The 22,500-nt window shown below is 43.8% G+C and overlaps 1 protein-coding gene across 3 annotated transcripts in view; it reads right to left on the bottom strand.

Annotated features, from left to right (window-relative positions):
- Positions 1 to 22,500, bottom strand: part of MGMT (O-6-methylguanine-DNA methyltransferase) — a 137,773-nt gene that overhangs the window by 18,349 nt on the left and 96,924 nt on the right. For 2 of the 3 annotated variants that reach the window (XM_085583008.1, XM_085583007.1), the window contains one exon: positions 14,349 to 14,509. In XM_085583008.1, the coding sequence (XP_085439134.1) occupies positions 14,349 to 14,509 (161 nt within the window). The remainder of the gene's footprint in view (positions 1 to 14,348; positions 14,510 to 22,500) is intronic. The other variant, XM_077784490.2, reaches the window with a different exon arrangement.

The following is a 22,500-nucleotide window of genomic DNA, read 5'->3' as shown; positions in this document are numbered from 1 at the left end:
CCCTGGGAAGGTCACTCCTCTCCTTCTCCAGAGGAAATAACAAAAATTAAAGTGAATTTACCTCAATCTGTGTTGTTGGAACTCAACAGAAAAGCAGCCTCACAGGCTGACTCGTCCTGTTAATGAGACACCCAAACCTGCCCTCAGTTCCTAAATAAATCAGAGGATTTGCTGATAAATAAATCAATAAATCAGAATAAATGCAGTTTCCTGATTACACTGATGGGAAGGCAGGACCCTCTGGTCATAGACTGGAACAAGCAGGGAGGTTCTGCAGAAAACACCTCCCAGATTTAGGGATATGCTGCAAGTGTCATTCCAATATCAATGAATCCAAAACAAAGGTGTAAGTAAAGGATTCAAAGCTCACACACCCTGATAAAACACAATTTTCAACTCATCCCCATAAATTAAGCTCACTAACATCAAAATTTCCAACTCATCAGGACCTTCGGTTTGAGGTCTTGGTCAGGATCATCAACTGCACCTGGGAGTGCAAAAGTGGGCAGCAAAACTGAGCACAAACTGGGCAAATAGGGAAAAATAAAGTGACAAACTGTAACAAGAACCTCAAATCCCACCTCAGGACACAGAATCCAGAGCTACCATGAAGGAAGTGTGAGACATGGGCTCTAAAATTCAAAAATAGGTCCTGCAAGATTATTGGTCATCATTGCAGGGCTACAAGATAGGAAAAGGAAAAAGGAAAAAGGAAAAAGGAAAAAGGAAAAAGGAAAAAGGAAAAAGGAAAAAGGAAAAGGGAAAGGGGAAATGGGAAAGGGGAAGGGGAAGGGAAAGGAAAGGAAAGGAAAGGAAAGGAAAGGAAAGGAAAGGAAAGGAAAGGAAAGGAAAGGAAAGGAAAGGAAAGGAAAGGGGAAAGGGAAAGGGAAAGGGAAAGGGAAAGGGAAAGGGAAAGGAAAAGGAAAAGGAAAAGGAAAAGGAAAAGGAAAAGGAAAAGGAAAAGGAAAAGGAAAAGGAAAAGGAAAAGGAAAAGGAAAAGGAAAAGGAAAAGGAAAAGGAAAAGGAAAAGGTGAGGGTGGTGAGGTGATGGGATGGAATTCCCAGAGCAGCTGTGGCTGCCCCTGGATCCCTGGCAGTGCCCAAGGCCAGGCTGGGCACTGGGGCTGGAGCAGCTGGGACAGTGGGAGGTGTCCCTGCCATGGCAGGGGGCACTGGGTGGGATTTAAGGTCCCTTCCCACCCAAACCAGTCTGGAATTTGACAAAAGAGGAATAAATCCATGAATTTTGACATCAGCTTGTGTAAAACTGATGTTGCAAACTGGAATTTGTTTTGTCGTCTTACAAGATCAGGGCTATTTCTTCTCCCACACTGCAATATCACGTGCTGCATATCTGGAATGTTATACAGATTTGGAACTCGAGGATCTTTAAATACCCTTCCAATCCAAGACATTTAGCCAGAAGGAATCCCTTGCATCTCCCAAGTACCTCCACAAACTTATTTTATATCCACTCAGGGAACATGGCAATATCAAGCCAGGTTATCTGAGAGAGAGGAAACATTAATTCTCTGCAAACCTTGGACCACACTGGGTCACCAGTGGATTATTCAGCACAGGTATCCTGATGTTCTTCTCCAGCAAGGCAGAGGAGGTTGGGAGGCCCCAGCACCTCTCTTCTATTTTTCCCTGCTTCCCACAGAAATATTTTTCTCAATAATTCCACTTAGAGTTACACTGATGAGGAGTTTTTACCGTTTCATTTCTCAGCACGGCCCCAAATATCCAGTCTCAAAAGACTCTGGATCAAGAAATCTGCACCCTCAGTTGCTTTGTGAAGATCCTGTTGCCAAAGATAACCTGGCCTAGAAAATTAAAATATGAAACATGCAATGCAAATGTGCTCCACTACGTGAACAAAGTGTAAGATCCTCGCTGGGCTAAAAAAGGAACAGCAAATTCTTCAGCTTTCTGTGAATTCCTTTGTAAATGTGCACGTTAAAAATAATACTCATTAAAGTGCTTAAATGCAATAAAACTGAACTATTTCCTCACTGCATATAAATGAAGTCAGTATCAAAGTGCTGATTTTTTTATTTGTGTTAATTTATTTTTACTGATTTTTTATTTGTATTAATTTATTAATTTTTATTTGTATTAATTTATTAATTTATTTGTATAAATTAATTTAAGCACTCGTTACAGTGCTTAAATGTAATAAAATAGAACTATTTCCTCACAGTATACAAATGAAGTCAGTATCAAAGTACTGATTTTTTTTATTTGTATTAATTTATTATTAAGTTGAAAGTACCTAATGGATAGAGGTAAGATGTACACAGCACTTTTCAAACACTAATTCACAACATCCTTCCAAGAATGCTGCAGCAGCAGCAAATAATTCCCAGAATCTTCTGGCTTCAGTCTCAAAATTAAGGTGTGCTTTTGCTTTTTCTTGCTTGGTTTTTTTTTTTTTTTTTTCTATTTTTTTTTTTTCTTTTAAGGAGTTTGTATTCAAGCAGCCAACAAACCAACTGGGAAGAGGTGAAGTGTGATCCCATGGAGTCACTCAGCCTCTTGAGTGGTCCTGGTGCCATCACACAGCGCTGCTTAAACGAACTGCAACTGGAATTCCCGAGATCCAAATTATTTAAACAGACATCCTGGAAGCAAACACAGGAGAAGCCCTACCAGTGACCCCTGATGGGATTTCACAGATTCCAGGCTGCTCAATTAGCAGGCAGGCCTAAAATCAGTGCCTTGCTTGGAGGAAGTTCTCACAGGTAACCTGCCAGGAGAGGAGGAATCTGCAAAGGCACAGGCAGAAATTTGGGTTATTGGGGAGTGAGAAGCAGGTGGGGTTGGGGAAACACCCCGGTCCTGCACTTTTTAAAGAACGATTTGATTTTCCAAAGCATCTAAAGAATATTACAGGGGTTTTCCTCAGTTGGCAAGGTTCATAGTCACACGTTCACCTGATGGACAGCCCCGTTGTTTTACAGAACCTGCAGCATCAGGAAAATCCTCCTCACGCTTTGCAAGCCGCCACAAAGAAGAGGCTGCTCCTCATCTCGTGCTCTCCTGCCAAACCCAATGAAGTCAGCACGGGCACAACATGTTTATACAACATTAAGGGTTCATGTTAAGCTGAAAGCAAGGAGGAAATTTGACTTTCAGATTGACAAATGAAGAGTGCTGGTGTATTCTGGAGCCTGCAACAAAGGAGTCGGTTGTGTTCTCGCCCACCGTGGATCCCTAACAAACCCTCCTCCCTGCAAGGGTGGTCAGAGCTAAGGTCACAGCACCCTCCATCTGCATTTCAGATCTTGACTTTTGTTGGCTTTACTACTTCTTTTGGCATTAAATATGAATGATGTTCCCCGAAACATTTGGAACATTAATTATAGGGAAATAAACATAGGGAAACGTCGGGCTCCGGTCATTGTTCACCCATGGAATGACAAGCGGGAGCTTCCAGCAAAGTGCTAAAATATAAAAGGGTGATGTTCATTCATGTATTGGTCCAAGCTGCAGCACTATAAAGTACATCAAAAGGTGTTAATGGTTTCAATATTTATCTGCTGCAGGGAAGCACTCTAAAAAGAAGACAGAAAAAAATTTCTGCTAATGGCTGTGTCTCTCCATTAAAATGAAAAGCTTAATGCATCTTATAATCAGAGGACAATTTGCAAATCATTAAGAGAAATGTAAAATTCCATTAAAATACAAATCAAGAGTCCCTCACTGGACTAATAATCTTTTTGATATTATTTTGCATTTCACTATTTCTGTTCCCAATATCCAGGCACCACAAATGATCAGTTCTTGAACATGCTATTTACCACAGCCTACTTCTTTAACGAGAGACTGAGAGAAGTATAATCTGCTATTCAGAGCAGGTACTAATGAAGAATTCCATATATTCTGAAATTTAATTAAAACCCCAAAGATTTCAAATTAGATGCAATTTGAAATGCCTGGGGCAGAAATACATGCACTTGCGTGGCAAGGGTATCACGCTGAAAGTTGATACCGTAATTGGTCTTGATGTATTTTTGTGTTGCCAGGCTGAAGCACAGAACTCATAACCATATAAAAATTCTCTGTAGATTACCTGCTCATTGAAAATGCCATCACTCAGGTAGTTCTCTACTAAATTACCATGCTACTAAAATGCACAAAGTGATTCGAAGAGAAGAGTGGCACAGCTGGTCGACGCTGCCAATGAGTTATGCATGCGTCGACGCTGCCTTTTTTCTTAGTAAAATATGCTCAGTTGAATATTAAAATATAATTGGCATTCAACCTAAGTAGCTTAAACCATTTTGTTATCTTCTTTTAAACCGATTTGGCTCCTCCACAGTTATTTTCGAGGATGCGATTCACAAACTAATGACACCATCACATTCAGCTAGATTTGTACTATTTTACATTTGTCATAAATAGGGACAATTTCTACAGCCTTCTAGGGATGTCCTTTAATACTTGCTCCTCTTGAACATCAAAGGCCCAATTCATGGGGAAAAAAGAAAGGAAGGAAAAAAAGGAGTGTGCCATTTATGTTGTTCTTGCATATTTTATTCTGAGAAGAGTGTGGGATGCAAATTTCTAGTGAAAAGTGTGTTTTTCCAGTTAAGTGAGACCTTGTTTCCTCCAGAATAAAAATGGAGGTTTATCAGCAAATAAACTGGTCAGGAGATGTGGCAAAACATCTTGGAAACAGGTCAGAAAGGGGCATCCTTAGGTCAAGAAGCAAAATACCTTGATGATAATATTTTTTTTCCTCAGACAAATTTATTTATGTGCCCCTAATATAAAGGTTGTAAGAAATGTCACTATATTGTCATTTCCCCCCAAAAAATGAACAATATTACTTAGAAACAAGGTGCTCACCATAGTAACAGTCCCATTAAGCACATTACCTTTGAAACACCAAACAGGTTAAATGTATATGAGTATTGACGGTATTCCATATCGATACGAGGTTTTAAGTAAACTTGCCTGAAAGTTCATTAATAAAAGGGGGGTGGGAGGCTGTATTTATAAAATCCTTTCCTTTTATCTTGATTGCATGGGTTTTTATTAAGGAGGGGTGCAAAGGTTACGTGGGGCTGCATGTGTGGCAAGCCAGCCAACAAATCAAAGGAAAAATGAATTAAATTAAACTTATTCCTCACAGGTCTGCAATGAGAGCAGGTGCTGAGGTCTGGGGCTCTGGGTGAAGATGAGCACACGACTCTGGATTAAAAAAGTCATTTTCCTACACTGGTGGGGTTTTCCACCTCCAATTCTTACATTTTAATCTAAATCTCATCTACAAGCAGCAATGTCAAAAGTTACCAGGTTGGTCAAAATGTTTCTTAGATCAGGGTCAGCTGATTCCTTTTATTTCATGGGGAGAAAAGGGATGTGATTTTGAGCAAATTCACTTTATAAAGAAATCTCATATGCCGGTGGCTTTTAGAGTTGCTGATTTTAGAGTGAAGCTGCCCTGATTTCAGTCCAGCCAAAGTTCTGTGCAAATATTTATCATGGAATCATGGAATGGTTTGGTTTGAATATTGAATACCCTCAAATTGTCTGAGAACATGTAAAAATATTGCCATTGCACAGGTGAACACTGGCTGTGGACCTTCAGCCCACTTTTACCTAAAAACATCCTACTTTATTTATAAATGCTCCTTCATTCTAATTATGGTCCACCTGTAATAATGTTAAGAATACTGGCAAGAAAGGATTGTCCTCCTGGAAACACAATTTTTAAAAATAAATGAGCCCTTCACTGCTTTCCCCATGACAGGACAGACTCTCTCCATCCTCAGACTCTTCCAAGGTCACATCAGTGATGGACACCCTGAAAATTTCCACCAAAACCCCATCAGCACCTGGAATCAGTGCTGCCAAAAAGGAAATTTGCACCTAAGAGGGCCTGAATTGTCCTAAATGGCCCACATCTGGCAGATAATTTACCCCATGAACTTCAATAAAAGTATTTAAGATACACTTAAAACCATATGGGCTTCCACTGGAAGTTATGGGAAATTTGGTCTGAATTCAACAGGAATTGGGTCAGGAATTTTGCAGGTATTTCTGTCCAGAATGCATTTGTATTATTATTTTTTTTTGTTTAGTTTTGTTTTTAAATACATATAGTTGATAGAAAGCAATGGGCCAACTGGGCTGGAAAAAGAATTAGAGGTATAAAAATAACTGGGCTATTTTGAGGTTTTGCTGTTTCCATTTTTGGAGGTTGGAGAGGATTGATTTCTGTTTGCAGAAAACTGTAGGAAAGTATTGGATTGTAAAAATCCATTAGATGTCTCACAAAACAGTGACTTTCTGCTTATCAAAACTCCTCTCACATGAAATGGTAATAAAAGAAGATGCCAGTCTCTGGAATTTGAATTTTCAGTTGGCAGACAGAAATAGGAAATCTTGTCAGCTCTCTGCACTTGAATCTGCCATGTCCAGATATGTGAAGTATGAACATTTCCGAGCAGATTATTTCATATTTAACACTTCCTAAAAGCCTAAATAGAAATGTATTTGCATGTCTGATGAAGCTGCAGGGTTGAGAAAGGAAAAATCAGAAACATTTATCAACCTTTTTTCTTCCCTTAATGAATTGAACCTCTAGCACCAAATTCAGAGAATTCCACAAATGGCAGCAAAAATCAGAGGTGAAAATGACATTTTGCATTTACTTAGGAAAGGGCAAGTCCTGCCTCCTCAGCAAATGAACAGAGCAGCTCAAAACTGCAAAATTAAAATACAGAATCCCATGAGCTGGGCCGGAAGGGACCTCAAAGCTCATCCAGCCCCACACAAGGACACATCCAACTGTCCCAGGCTGGTCCCAGCCCCAACGTCCAGCCTGGCCTTGGGCACTGCCAGGGATCCACAGCTGCTCTGGGAATTGCATCCCAGCCCTCCCCACCCTCCCAGGGAACAATTCCCATCTGTCCGTGTCTATAACCTGGTGGGTTCCCACTTGCCTACAGAAATTCATTGGATTTTCCATTTTTACTGGAAACAAGGGAACTATGGAGAGCTGATCCTGGAACTCCTGGTGTGTCTGTTGGCTGAGTTTGCTGCTTTTCCTATTAACAATGGTGATGCTTTAACCATAAATAAATATCTACATCTTATCTATATTGAATCTATATATCTATATCTATATCTATATATCTATATATCTATATCTCTAAGATCCATACTTATATCTATATCTATATCTATATCTATATATCTATCTGCCTATCTCTATATAATTTATATCAATATCTATATAATCTATATCTATATCTATATCTATATCCAAATCTCTAAGATCTATATCCATCTATCTATCTATCTATCTATCTATATCTATATAATCTATATCTGTATCTATATATCTAAGATCTATACATATATCTATATCTAATCTATATCTATATCTATATAATCTATATCTGTATCTATACATCTAAAATCTATACATATATCTATATCTATATCTACATCTACATCTATATCTATCTATATCTATATCTATATCTATATCTATATCTATATCTATATCTATATCTATATCTATATCTATATCTATATCTATATCTATATTTATATCTATATCTAATCTATATCTATATCTATATCTATATCTATATCTATATCTATATCTATATCTATATCTATATCTATATCTATATTCAGATAAACTATATATCTATATAATCTATATCTATATAACTGTAAGATAAAGGAAGGAAATCCCAGGGACTCTGCTTGAAGCAAAATCTGATCCTAAGTCTCAACTCAGTGACACCTGAACAAAAAGGTCACCACAGGACTGCCTAAGTGCACTGAACCTGAACATGTGCATGCCTGAAACATGAAAATATGTGTTTTAAAAATTGCAGACAGTTTATCCACAAACTGGCCCCTGAAGCTTCAAACCTTCCAGCTTTACTTGACAATATCTCAACCAAGTCAACTATTCTTACAATATTTTTTACTGTAGTTTAAAGGAAGGGAAAAGGGATCTGTGATTCCTTTTAGTAATGTAAGTGCTTTTCTTAGTGAAATAATTTTAATATATTTTTATATTATATATGTATTATATATATCTTGAATATTTTTATATAAAATGTATATTTTTATATATTGAAAAAGTCTGTGGATAAATTGTATAAATATAATATATTATATATATATTATATATATTATATAAATATAATAAAAGTCTATGGGAAAAATTTACTTTCAGGATACCATAATTAGGGTGAGCAGCACAACCCCTGAAATCCCTTTTAAATGTAAGCATAATGCTGAATTTATCGTCTTATAAGCAGACAAATTAACAGCCTCACAATCTTGATTTAAATATTCTGTCCACAAAAGGAATAAAAAATACTCTGGCCTTTGCTGAATCACAGAAAAGAAAGAAAAAAAAGTTACTTTTCTTTCTTAATTTGCTGCAAGCTGGGAGTTTTTTATCGTTTCGAAAGTGCAAAAGGAGCAAAGGAGAGGTGCTAGTGCAGGTGCTGGGAGGGTGCAGGGTGCTCAGGATGTATTTTGGAAGGGTTTTCTCCATGGGAGTTTCCAAGGGGAGATCCCAGAGCCCCACAGCCCCAGGGAGGAGGCGAGTCAGGGATGGCTCCAGCTCCGTGGGGTGACCCGGAGGGCGGAGGTTCCTCATCCCAGAACTGGCACTTCCCCTGCTCCCAGCCCCCCAGGCAGTGTAGGAGGCTGGAGGAGCAGGAAATCACAGGGAAATTATTAATTACAGGCCTGGCTACGTCACCCAGGAGGGAGAATGGGGCTGCTCGCAGCTCCTTTGAAGGCTCCCGTTATGGATGAGGTGTTTCATCAATATCCCCCTTGGATGAATAACCCACAGCATGCCCGGGGGATTTCAGCTGCAGAGCTCTCCTCCCTGCCCTCCATCCCCAGCTGCTGCTCCTGGATCCCCCTGCACAGCTGGGCTCTGCCTTTGCCTTGGAATATGCCAGAATCATGGAATGGTTTGGGCTGGAAGGGACCTTAAATTCCATCATGTTCCTGACACCTCCCACTGTCCCAGCTGCTCCAGCCCCAGTGTCCAGCCTGGCCTTGGGCACTGCCAAGGATCCAGGGGTGCCCCAGCTGCTCTGGGAATTCCATCCTGTGCCAGGGCTGCCCACCCTGCCAGGGAGCAATTCCTGTCCAAAATCCAACGTAAACCTCCTTCAGGTGAAAACCATCAATGCCCCTACTGCCACTTCCAGACCTCTGAGCCTGACAGAATTCCCAGCTCAGGTGAAGGAGCAGGAGGACAGAGCTGGACTGAGGGAAAAGCTCAGCTTTGCTCCAGGCCTGCACCCTCAGGACGAGCACTGGATGGAGGAACTCCACCCCGAGGAATCCAAAGGACTCACCCAGCGAGGACAGCGTGGCAGGCAAGGAGCAGAACGCCAGGGTGAAGGAAAACCCTGCTGTGCCTCCAATTTCCTCTGTCCTGTGCTCTAATGAGCCATCTGGTCTGCCAACACACAGCACAGCCACCCTGTGCCAGCCTGTGCCACTGCCAACACACAGCACAGCCACTCTGTGTCACCCTGTGCCACCCTGGCACTGCAAACACACAGCACAGCCACCCTGTGCCACCCTGTGCCACTGCCAACACACAGCACAGCCACTCTGTGTCACCCTGTGCCACCCTGGCACTGCAAACACACAGCACAGCCACCCTGTGCCACTGCAAACACACAGCACAGCCACTCTGTGCCACCCTGTGTCACCCTGTGCCACTGCAGACACACAGCACAGCCACCCTGTGTCACCCTGTGCCACTGCAAATACACAGCACAGCCACCCTGTGCCACCCTGTGTCACCCTGTGCCACCCTGGCACTGCAAACACACAGCACAGCCACCCTGTGCCACCCTGTGTCACCCTGTGCCAACCTGTGCCACTGCAAACACACAGCACAGCCACCCTGTGCCACCCTGTGCCACTGCCAACACACAGCACAGCCACTCTGTGCCACCCTGTGTCACCCTGTGCCACTGCAAACACACAGCACAGCCACCCTGTGCCACCCTGTGCCAACCTGTGCCACTGCAAACACACAGCACAGCCACCCTGTGCCACCCTGTGCCAACCTGTGCCACTGCAAACACACAGCACAGCCACTCTGTGCCACCCTGTGCCAACCTGTGCCACTGCAAACACACAGCACAGCCACTCTGTGCCACCCTGTGCCAGCCTGTGCCACTGCAAACACACAGCACAGCCACCCTGTGCCAACCTGTGCCAACCTGTGCCACTGCAGACACACAGCACAGCCACCCTGTGCCACCCTGTGCCAACCTGTGCCACTGCAGACACACAGCACAGCCACCCTGTGCCAACCTGTGCCACTGCAAACACACAGCACAGCCACCCTGTGTCACCTTGTGCCACTGCCAACACACAGCACAGCCACCCTGTGCCACCCTGTGCCAACCTGTGCCACTGCAAACACACAGCACAGCCACCCTGTGCCAACCTGTGCCACTGCAGACACACAGCACAGCCACTCTGTGCCACCCTGTGCCACTCTGTGCCACTGCAGACACACAGCACAGCCACCCTGTGCCACCCTGTGCCACTGCCAACAAACAGCACAGCCACTCTGTGTCACCCTGTGTCACCCTGTGCCACTGCAGACACACAGCACAGCCACTCTGTGTCACCCTGTGTCACCCTGTGCCACTGCAGACACACAGCACAGCCACTCTGTGCCACTGCAAACACACAGCACAGCCACTCTGTGTCACCCTGTGTCACCCTGTGCCACTGCAGACACACAGCACAGCCACTCTGTGTCACCCTGTGTCACCCTGTGCCACTGCAGACACACAGCACAGCCAGCCTGTGCCACTTTGGCACTTCAAACACCCAGCACAGCCACCCTGTGCCAGCCTGTGCCAGCCTGTGCCACCCTGTGTCACCCTGTGTCACCCTGTGCCACCCTGGCACTGCATCCACTCCACGGCTCCCCAAACCAGGGCAGGAATTTCAGGAGTGCCCGACTCACCGTTGCCTTCCCCGTGTCCCAGAGGCACAAATCACCCACCCCAGCCCACAAAACAATAACAGCCCCATTTTCCTCGTGGTGTAGAAAAGCAGCTAATGAGCAGGGTGCATTAAGGGCAATTAATCATTTCCCATTAGGAATGTGCAGGGGTTTTTCTGAGATGTCCCACTCAGGGGAGTGGGAAAACCTGACTCCCTCTTTGCTCAGTGAAATTCCACACTGCATGCTGGCCATGACATCAGTTGTTAAAATTATTTATGATAATATATAAAATAGAAAGTAGATCAATAGAATTATTAATTATTAATATAAGTTATTAATTATATTATTATATTAATATAAAATATATTTGTAATTCTAATTATTATTCTATATTTTCAATTATGTTTAAAAAGAAATATTTTGGCTGTATATAAATTGGAGAGCCAGTAAGGGAGAAGCTGGGAAACCCAACTTTTCCCTCTCCACAACTCCCTGACAGGGAGTCAGGTGAGGGTCAGGAACAAGGGACAGGATTTGGGGAAATGGCCTCAAACTGCACCAGGGAGGTTCAGTTTGGAGGTTAGAGAAAAATAAAATTCTTCATGGAAAACTGCCCAGCCCTGGCACAGACCCTCCAGGAGTCCCCATCCCTGGTGGCATTCCAAAACCACCCTGGGCACATGGAGTGGCTGCCTGATCCTAAAGGCCTTTTCCAACCCTAAAGTTCTGGGATTCCATGATCCTCCTGCCTGCCTCCACATTCAGATTCCTCCTTTGCCAATGCCAAGTGACGAGAGGAATGCTTGATTTTGTGTTTTAAGTGCTTTTAGACACATTTACCCCGTTTAACAGTAATTTGGAACATTAAAGGCACTTTAGAAAAATGTAAGATATAGGAGAAGCCACTGAAACAGCAGATACTGAATTTTTATAGAATTTCTTAGTGAATATAAAACAGGTCAGCTGTACTTTCTAAATCTGCAAATCTCTCTGCTTTTGTTATGTCAGAGTTGATTGTCACGATTTTTCTCTCCACAATTGAAAATGATGTTTTCAAAACTGGCACAAAAGCAGCTGCAGAAAACTGACCATGAATTCAGAAGTGTTTCATCCCAAAAGCACTTTACACTTTCTTTTTTTTGCTAGATGAGGAACCTTTTTAATGTGTTTTTTTGGCATAAGCAAAACCCTCCCAGTCCCCAGATGAAGTTAGTGCAGAAAAAGAAAATAAAATTTGATGTAGGCACTGATTAGGAAGAAATTATGCATCAGTCAGTCTTGATTACAAAAACACTCGAGTATGGAATTTGAATCCTCTCTCAAAGAGCAATACTGTACATGGTCATTTACAGGGAAAGGGGAGGAAGAGCCACAGGTTTGGATGATTGTGGAATCACAGAATTCCAGCCTGCTTTGGGTTGGAGGTCCCTGAAAGCTCATCCACCTTCCACTGCCCCAGCCTGCTCAGGCCCCACTTGAAAAGCTGCTGCTGAACAGAAATGGAAGGAAATCAGAGTGAGAAAAAGCCTTTCTGGCTTTGGATCCTCAGCTCTCACTGATGTTTGTTCTGTGTTTTTAAGTGCCTGGAGAAATGAGCAGGCACTTTCAAATGTAAATGTGCAAAAGCAAATAAATACCAAATTCCTAATTTAGCAAAACTGCAATTCTGATGTGCAGATAAACTGAAGTGCAATCCATCATAATTTGATTTTTATATCTCCTTACTCCTAAATAACTTTAAAACCAGTTCCTTCCAATTCTTGACATCTATTCCCACATTCCTTGTAACATCATTTTTTTTCAGTTTTATGAAAGTATGAGGAGGAGAAAGTGACAGAAGAAGAGAAACAGAAAATCACAACAGAAATCATTGTGATTTGAGCCAATTAATTCCTCATTAGCATTTTCCATGATGTATGAGCCTTCCCCCCAATAAACAAAGCTAAAAATTACTTCAGGAGCCCATTTAGGAAAACTAATGAAAAGAAAATGTATTTATATATTTTTATTAATGCTTTGTCCGTAAAATTTAATGTTTTATAATCTTCTGATGGATAATCTGGGAGGGAGAATTCCCCTGCTGCTGTTTGGAGGTGGCAGGAGCAGCAGCAGCAGTGATATTTCCTAACCAGCTCTGGCCATTCACATCCACCTCAAAGTTTCCACAACTTCACTTTACCCAAACTATTAAAAAACTCCTCAGCACCTCCCTGGAATTTGACTGTGAGAGATCTGGCACTGGGGAATGTGCATAACATGGGAGAGGAAGTGCAGAAGGTGCTGATGGAAACAAAGCTGCTGTGCAAAGCTCAGAGATCCTGGGATTGAGGATCTCAGAAATTGTGGCATTTGGGGCAGGCAAGAAGGCACTGTGAACATCATATTTCTGAGATTATTAGTAAAAGTAAAAGTAAAATTATTATCAAAATCAAAATCAAAATTAAAATATAACAACAACAATAATAATAGTTATTATTATTATTATTATTATTATTATTATTATTATTATTAGTAGTAGTAGTAGTAGTAGTAGTAGTAGTAGTAGTAGTAGTAGTGAAGATATTGGGACCCATTTAATTTCAAATGATCAGTTTCTGTTATGAGGCCTTCAGAAACACACACATGGGAAATGGTGAGGAAGAACTTTTCTCAGGTGTTGCTTTTATCTAAATTCATAACCAGAACAACGTTGTGGTAACAATGTTCTTTGTTTAAAAATATTACCTATAATAACTTTGAGGAATAAAACCACAGCAACCTCACACAACCGATCCCTGACTCTTCCCTGGCACTTCTGACAGGGACACAGAACCAGGGAATCCCCGAGGCTGGAAAATCCCTCTGAGCCCATCAATTCCAGCAGTTCCCCAGCACTGCCGAGGCCACCCGTGTCCCCAGGTGCCACATGCAAAGGCTTTTAAACGCCCCCAGGGATGGGGACTCCACCACTGCCCAGGGCAGGACAAACCTTTCCAGGCAGAAATTCTCCCAAATCTCCAAGCTAAACCTCTGCTGATGCAATGTGAGGCCATGTCCACGTCCTAGGAGCAGAGCCAGAGCCCCCCTGGCTGCACCCTCCTGTCAGGGAGCTGTAGAGAGTGATGCCAAAGCCTCCAACTCCCACTTCTTGGTGGCCAAAAGCTACTTTAGGTAGCCCCAGCTCACGGAGCAGCTCACACCCCTGCAGGTGTGTGAGACATCATCCTGTTTCCCATTCTTGGGAGTCTGGAGGTCATTTGGGCTGAGAACACCAATACCCAACCTTTCAGCGCCGGCAGCTGGGCCACGTCGTTTTACAGAGCGAGGATGAGGGGGATGGCGCCAGGGGCTGAGGGCAGAGGGCAGGGAGGGTGGCACTGACCTCTCTGGAGCAGGGGGTGGTGGAAGGCTGGCACGGGCAGGGTCTCTGTGGTCGCTGGCTCACAGAAGTAGGCTCGGAGCCAGGCCGTGCACTGCTGCAGGGGCTCCGGCATCTCCTCGGCCCCCTCGCACACCTCGCAAGCCGCCCAGGGCTCTGCCCTGCTGAGACACAGAGAAGTGCAAGGTTACAGTGGTAAAAGTGACAAAACCAGGCTGGACTGGGCTCTGAACAACCTGCTCCCTTGAGTGGAACAACGCGGGCTTGAAGGTCCCTTCCAAGCAACACAACGCTGCGATGCTGCCATAAACCTGAGTATTCACAATGTATTGGAAAAATAAAAACCTCAAAGCATCTAATCTGGAGTCAGATGTTTATTCTTCCCGGAGAAAAGTGAAGGGATTCCTCACAGCAGTAACAAAAACTCACCGTCATCACCTCCACAAATGCAAAGACAACACAGTGTTATAAACACCTGGAAAAACCCATGGAAGATAGGTACGAGGGAACAGCCACTGGGAAATGTCAGCGAGCAAGAACACCACCCAAGCCCATGGAGGGTGACACATCCTTGTGCTTCCAGGAGGGATGGAGGTGAGGATTGTCCTCTGTGTCCCCTGGGGTGCAGCCCCTTGTCCCCAGGCCATCCCTGGGGAAGGAGGGAAGGAAGCAGCTCCCGCTTCCTCCAGCGCCGCGGCAGCTCTCTGCTTCCCTGCCCTGATTGAATTGGAAGGAAGCAATTGAGAATTCATTTGATTTTCAATGGCAGCTCGTGCTTGCAGGGGCTGAGGAGCAAAGTGAGCGAACAGAAAGCACCTGTAAATAAAAATCTGCTTCTTCCCTTGCTCCTTCTTTTTTCTCTTTTCCTCTGGAAGAGCAAGGCGTGGAGGAGAGCGGTGAAAAAGGGAGCCCTGGATTTGCACATGGAAACACCAATAAAACAGAAAAACTCCATCTCCTCACGGCTCTGGGAGCAGGAGCTCTGGACTCAGCCTCCAGCTGCTGACAGGGACCAGCCCAAGGGCACCCAACCACCATCAGTCACCCCCAAAACAAGTGGGGAGCAGCCAGGGAGATTCTGGGAGCACCTCCCAGGGATTCAAGGGGCTCCAGGAGAGCTGGAGAGGGACTGGGGACAAGGGATGAGGGACAGGACACAGGGAATGGCTTCACTGCCAGAGGGCAGGGATGGATGGGAGATTGGGAATTGGGAATTGTTCCGTGGGATGGAATTCCCAGAGCAGCCGTGGCTGCCCCTGGATCCCTGGCCGTGCCCAGGGCCAGGCTGGACACTGGGGCTGGAGCAGCTGGGGCAGTGGGAGGTGTCCCTGGCATGGCTGGGTGGCCCTGGGTGGGATTTCAGGTTCCATTCCGGGCCAAACCATCACACACACATTCCTCACTTCTCCAGGTGCTCCCTGGCAGGAGCGTTTGGATAGGATTTATTTTTAATTTTCCTTTTAATTGCTGCTTTTAATCACAGTGCCCTGCCACTGCTGAACATCTCCAGATGTTTTTGGTGGGGTCGTTCTCCCAGCAATTCAACACCAGAGGCTTTCCCAACACCTGCCACCTCCACGGCCACCCCCACTTTAGCCAGGAAAGGGAATGCTTTGTGAGGCAGAAATGGATTTGCTCTCCAGGAATGCTCTTTTCCTGCTGGACACACTCCACGTGCCAACACACACACCCAGAGCTTCAAACTGGCAGGGAGCTGAAAATAAAGGAAAACCTTCACATTCATTTTGCTTGGCTAGAGGTGGCAACAGCTATTCCTGGGAATTTGACAGCTTTACTAGAGAAAAGGAAGGCACAGAACTCATGCATGGAGTCTCCTGCTGGCCCTCCTCCCCTCCCTGCCCTTCCCTCCTCCCCTTTGCCTCTCCAAACTTGCACAGCAGAACTTCCACAAACTACCTCGGCATTAAATATCCCACTGAAAACACCAGCTGCCTTTTAAGGGATTTTCTCAGGCTTCAAAGTCTTAAGGACCTTTCAAAGAGCAGAGTCCAAGTGGTCTCAAAACCTCGGTAAGAAGAGCAGAGGAGTTACATCATGGGAAATTCCCCTCCTGGAAGGAATCCCTCTGCTCAGGGTCAGATTTCTTGGAAGGTTTCTCGACACCCTACTCCAGGCATGGATCTTCAGGCACCTCTGAGTCAAGGCAGACAGGAACGAGCTGAAATTTAGGGAAAAACACACACCTGACAGTCACATGAACTACCTGGGTGTGGCAATCCAGAGCTTCCCTCTGGCTGCCCTGGGACCCTGGCAGGGCTCAGGAACCCCCTGGACAGAGCCCCCAGAGACACTGGCTGTGATCTCTGTCCATGGAAAAGAGTTTTCAACCTTACAGGATGAATTAGCAGCTCTGAGTGTTTGATATCAGTAATAATTAAGTGTGGCACGGGTGCAAAAGTAAAATTTTAGGTTTCTAGATTAGGGGTTCAAAGGGGACAAGATGGAAGAAATTGCAAGTGCAGTGTCACACTCTGATGGAAGTGGAAACTATTTAAATAATATGAATGTGGTTTAAATAAATGTTCCTCATGATTCCAGCCCCACTAAAAAAAAAATAAAAATTGTTACTTTTTAAGTAAAAAATAAAAAATTCTCCAGGCTGAAAACAAAGCAGATTTCTTACACACTTTGCTTAGGATTTGGGCTTTTTATTTTTCAATGAACACACTTGTGTTACGTTCCTGTGTAAAAGCAAAATTGCATCTTGTTGATCACAAGTTTAAGATTTAAATTTTCCATAGGCAAACAGTGAATGGCTCTATTTCCTTGGGGGTCACCCAGGGCAGGACATTAAGAAAGGCCCTTTTTTCCTTTTTCATTCCTAAAGTTGAGGCCCTGGTGTTGAAATCTGTGGTATTGATGATTCCAAGATTGTAAAAGTCTCTGTCTTTGTGCCCCGCTGCCAAAGCAGAAGCCATAATTGGTCTGTGCTGGTTCCAGGTTGTTTATTCTGTTTATCTCTCACATGTTCTGCTGCCCTGCCCAGCTCTGTCCTGCAGGGCAGCGTGTGGGGCTCTGCCCTCAGTGGGATGTGACAAACATTAAATACCAGAAACTCCCTGGGCTGCATTTACAAGAACGTGCCAATATCTGTCACCTACGTTGGACAGTGTGTCCCCAGCCTGAACCAACAGAAAAATGCCAACACCACAGTGAGACATGGAGGGCATGAAGAAGGAGAAAAAGGACAAGGCACACCCAATTTCCTCCATCTTGTCCCCTTTGGACCCCTCATCTAGAATCCTAAAATTTCACTTTTGCACCCGTGCCACACTTAATTATTACTCATATCAAACACTCTTTGGCTTCGGGATCATCCCAAATAGCTCAGCCATGATGAGAACCAGAGAAATGCTGGGAGGAGCCATGGCCTGAAGTGGCAGGATGCTCATTATTTATTTCTTTTTGCTGCTTTTTGCCTCGGTGCTTCAGAAACTTAAGGGAAACAAGGCAGACCTTGAGCTGTGCTGAAAGGAAGGGGATGGAACACAAATCTGCTGGCACATTCCCTGGGGAAAAGCCAGGAGCTGGCAGCTTCCTTAGCACAAATAAATACCAGGAGAATGTCACAGCAGCTCCCATAAGATTTATAAAATAGATGTCTATTTATAAAATATTTGTGTATTTTCAATATAATAGATTGGTTGAATGTAACACCCAAAATCCCACTTCCTCCACCTATAGCCAGTTTTATCCCTAGAAAATCACCTCACCTTCCAGTGGTTTGCCTAAGGAGAGATTTAGAAACTGAGCCAGTGAAGAGACCCCTTTACTTAAATTTTAAAATTTTAGATTCTTTTTTTTTTTTTTTCTTGTTGAAGACAGAAATGAAAAAAGCTCCTCAGCTAAAAAAAGATTGCAACTCCTCCTAGCCTGGAGTCAACAAAGTGCCATTGATACATGTGGGCAGACTCAGATTACATTATAAATTCTAAATCTTTAATTTTTAGGTAATGTTTTATAATTTAAAATTTTGTCTTTTTGTAATTTTACCTTATTTTTATTTTTTTTTGTGTGTATTTTTTTTGTTGATTTTCTTCCCAATGGTAGGAAGATCCTGGTGATTTTCAGTGCAGAGGTCCATGATCATCATCAGTATAGACAATTCTTAATATTTATATACTTTTTATAATATATATATATATGTAAAATAGTTAATAACAGAGCTCCTAAACCAGATTAAATTTTTACATTTGCAGGAGAAGTCACTGTTGATCCTCTAGGACCTGAATGGTAACTCTTGCCATGAAATACATATGAGGGGCCAGAATAATTTCAAAATTATTGTTAAGTGGCATTTTTTTGTTTTATCAACAAAATACAGAAGACAAGTTGTCACATAATTCTCACACACCCCAACTCATAACAGAGAAAAGTTGCACTATCTGAAAACTGAAGGCTGTCTTTTTTTACAGTTGCATAGATCTGTGCTTATCTTACCAAACTAATTTTCTCTTAGAGAAATAGCTGCTATGTTACCTTCCAAATGGAAGGATCAGTGATGATTAACACACAAAAATTAACATTAAAATGGGACTTATTATTTGATATTGTTGGTTCCACGACAACGCAGAATGAGTCGATGTTTTTACTGGAGCCTTCATAGTGAAATTAACTAAAAATGTATTTTATCCACACCTAAACGTCATTTTAGCAGCCTTTCTTTGATAGATGATGGCTAAAGCCACCCCAAAACTGCAGCTGAATTATCTGGTCTCTAATGACTCCAAACCCATTACGGGATGCAGAGCAATCTCGTTAAATTTTATTCCAAAGCTTACTACACTGGTGTTTTCTCTTATTTTTCTATCAATGAAGCCCAGGAGGTTTAAGGACAATTCATTATGTATGAGACCCAACTTACAGTGCTTGACTGTTGATTAATAGCAAAGTTTGCTGGGTGTACATTTGCAGCATTAGATGCATACAATATGCTAACTTATTCTTGCACCCAAGCTAATTATTTACCAAAATGACTACTTGAGACTACAATTTATTAAATGCATGCATCCAGTCTCGATTTGGCCCCAAAAGACATCCTGGAATGAAGATCTTTTACTTGATGTGACAACTTCTGGAAACAGTGTTATTAATATTGTAAATGTGGCAAATAAAGAGTTCAAATAGCCGGGTGGCTCTGATGCATTTCTTCCCCACAACTGAATCAAGGAACAAAGCGCTTTTTTAGGTTTAAAATTCATGGCCAAGCACATCCTGACATAGTTTAATTTAGCTGCTTATAAATGAAGTGGCTCTATGATGGGATGGAGAGATTAAAAAAGGGATGAGAGCTGCAATAAACAGCAATAACCCCCAATTCCTGTCCAACAGCCCCGACACTGCTCCTTTTAAGACCTATTAAGGAAAAAATTGATGCATTTAGGGAAGAACACAAGAAATTGGAGCTGAGTCAGGCTTAGTCCTTGTCATACAACCTGTGCAATGTTTCCCTTAGTCTGTTTTTATCTGTTCTGGAGGATGCAAATTCTTACAGATCTCACTGGTGAGAAACTGTGCATCCTCTCTTTAACCCTGGGAAAGAAGAACCTGCACAGAGATTCGTCCATAGGATACCTGATATAAATTCCAAATAAATAATATGATAAATAAATAGATAATTAATTCAACAATACATTAACAGATTAAATTATTGATACGGTAAGTAATAAATAAACACACCTCTTGAGTAAATACAAAGATATCCAAATAGTGTTATTTTTTTCCCCAACTTTTGCAATTAAGGACAATAAATTGGGGGGCCAAACTGGGCTAGCCCAAGCCCATGATCCCTACAAAGCTGCTCCCTGTTTATTCCCTGCTCCTGGTGTGCACCAGCAAGCAGTTCAAAGGATGGAGTGAGACTCCTGTCTCCACATGCCAAGATAAGGAAAATCAATGTCAATGCCCAAAAGACTCAAGTGATAGCACTGAAGGTCATTAAATGCTACTCGCTGCCCTGGCCCATTACAGTTTTGATTGGAATCCTATACAGGGAGACACAGATTTCAAACAAGATCCTGCCCTGGGATGTGGCACTGCGAGACCACGGCGGTGACTTCCCGAGGAGAACACATCCAGGGAAAACAATGCTCAGTGTGGGTGGGCTTGGCTCCCTTTCCCTGAGCACTCCTTGTGTTTTCACAGCAGTGAATCCCACCAGCAACAAAGATCCCTGTTAAAGCAACAGCCAGGTGGGAGGACAACCACCAAGTTCTGGTTCTTCAAGCACCTCAGTCTTCTCCTGTGCCTCCCAGTGCCCTTTGTTGCTGCTCCATGCCACGCTCCTTCCCTCAATCCCAGACTGGTTTGGGTTGGAAGGGACATTAAACATGATCTTGTTCCACCCCTGCCATGGGCAGGGACACCTCCCACTGTCCCAGGCTGCTCCTGGCCCCATCCAACCTGGCCTTGGACACTCCAGGGATCCAAGGGCAGCCACAGCTTCTCTGCGGCATGGCCTCACCATCCTCACAGGAAGAATTTCTCCCCAGTATTCCATCTTGCCTTTGGCAGCCCCTTTCCCTGTCATTCCTGTCCACAGTCCTCTCCTTAGACTACTTTTAAAGTTCTGCCCTTTTCCTCTGCTGGCCACCACCACCCTGCTGACCTCACGTGAGAGCTGGGGGTGTTCACCTGGAGAACACAACACTCTGGGGACACCTCAGAGCACCTCAGAAAAACCAATGTGGTGGTCTGGACCATCTCTGGACTGCTCAGTGATGCAGTGGTGCACCACTAATGTGGTGGTCTGGACCATCTCTGGACTGCTCAGTCTGACCTTACTGCTCTGCTGAAGATTTCCTGCTCCACCTCCACACCGCTCACCCATTCCAGTACTGCTTTCTTCCTGTTTCCCACCCACAGCTTTTCCAGACTAATTCCTGCTCTGTCCAGATTTCATCCTGCACGTTTCTACCTCATCTGTGTTAGCTGGAATCACCCAGGCATCCAAGACCACCAGAGTCAGCTCTGGTGCTCATCAGCACCGGCAGTTCTGTCGGCTCAGAGACCTTCCCCAGAGACACCCACCCCTCCATCAACGAAACCCTTCAAACACTAACAGCTGGGCCCTACTGAGAGAGCACAAATATTCCTAATATCACAGTGACCTCTTCACAAATACTTCCCTTTCAAATCAGTAGGTTTGGCAGCAGAACGACCGGAAAATTTGCCGAAAAGTTAAAAAAAGCCCATTTTCTGTGCACCTTCTGTGTTGGGAAGGACCACCCTGTTCTAGATTGAGAACGGGGGAGATCGAGCACACCCTGAACCAGCAACAAGCCAGCAGATGCTTCACATTAAATGTTTTAAAGCAGGAAGCAGAACTGGAGCCAAGTTTCAAGCAGCAGCACACTCTGCCCGAGATGTTCGGCAACATTAAGCATAGGTGATATCATCAGCTCCAGCTTTAATTAGGTTAAAAGAAAGTCAGTTAATTTTAGCACTTACAAGAAATTGTTACAAAACATTTTTTTCTTATATAAAAGAAGTCTCCCATCAGACCTGGGAGGTTGGTTTTATCACAGGCAATTAACTGTGTTAGGGCTGGCTGCAGGGGACCCTTAAACCCCACACCGCATTCCCTGCGCTGTGCTGCTGGCCCTGCTGCTTTTGGGGATTCACCAGCACCCCCAGCCCTCTGCAACGCTGCTTTTGGGGATTCATCCCCTCTGCAATGCTGCTTTTGGGGATTCATCACCATCCCCAGCCCTGTGCAATGCTAGTTTTGGGGATTCACCACCACCCTGCTGGTTTTGGAGGTTGACCACCATCCCCAGCCCTCTGCAATGCTGCTTTTGGGGATTCAGCCCCTCTGCAATGCTGGTTTTAGGGATTCATCCCCTCTGCAATGCTGATTTTAGGGATTCACCACCATCCCAAGCCTTCTGCAATGGCCACAAACCCACCAGCCCTACTCAGCACCCTGCCTTGCAGTGATAGCCCATCTGCTAACTGGTATCTGAAGTCAAATTTGCATTTTTTGTTACATATCTCAGATAGCTGTAATCCCAATTATGCATGGATTAAAAAAAAAAAACAAACCACAAAGCCTAAGGGAGTTAAAATACACATTACAACCCTTACACTGCAAGACCCAGGTCCCTGATCGGGTGCACGGGGACACTGAAGGACA

This window comes from Lonchura striata, chromosome 6 (genome assembly GCF_050655825.1).
Source record: "Lonchura striata isolate lonStrDom1 chromosome 6, ASM5065582v1, whole genome shotgun sequence".
In the NCBI taxonomy this organism is placed as follows: Eukaryota; Metazoa; Chordata; class Aves; order Passeriformes; family Estrildidae; genus Lonchura; species Lonchura striata.
This window is presented reverse-complemented; position numbering and strand designations above follow the sequence as displayed.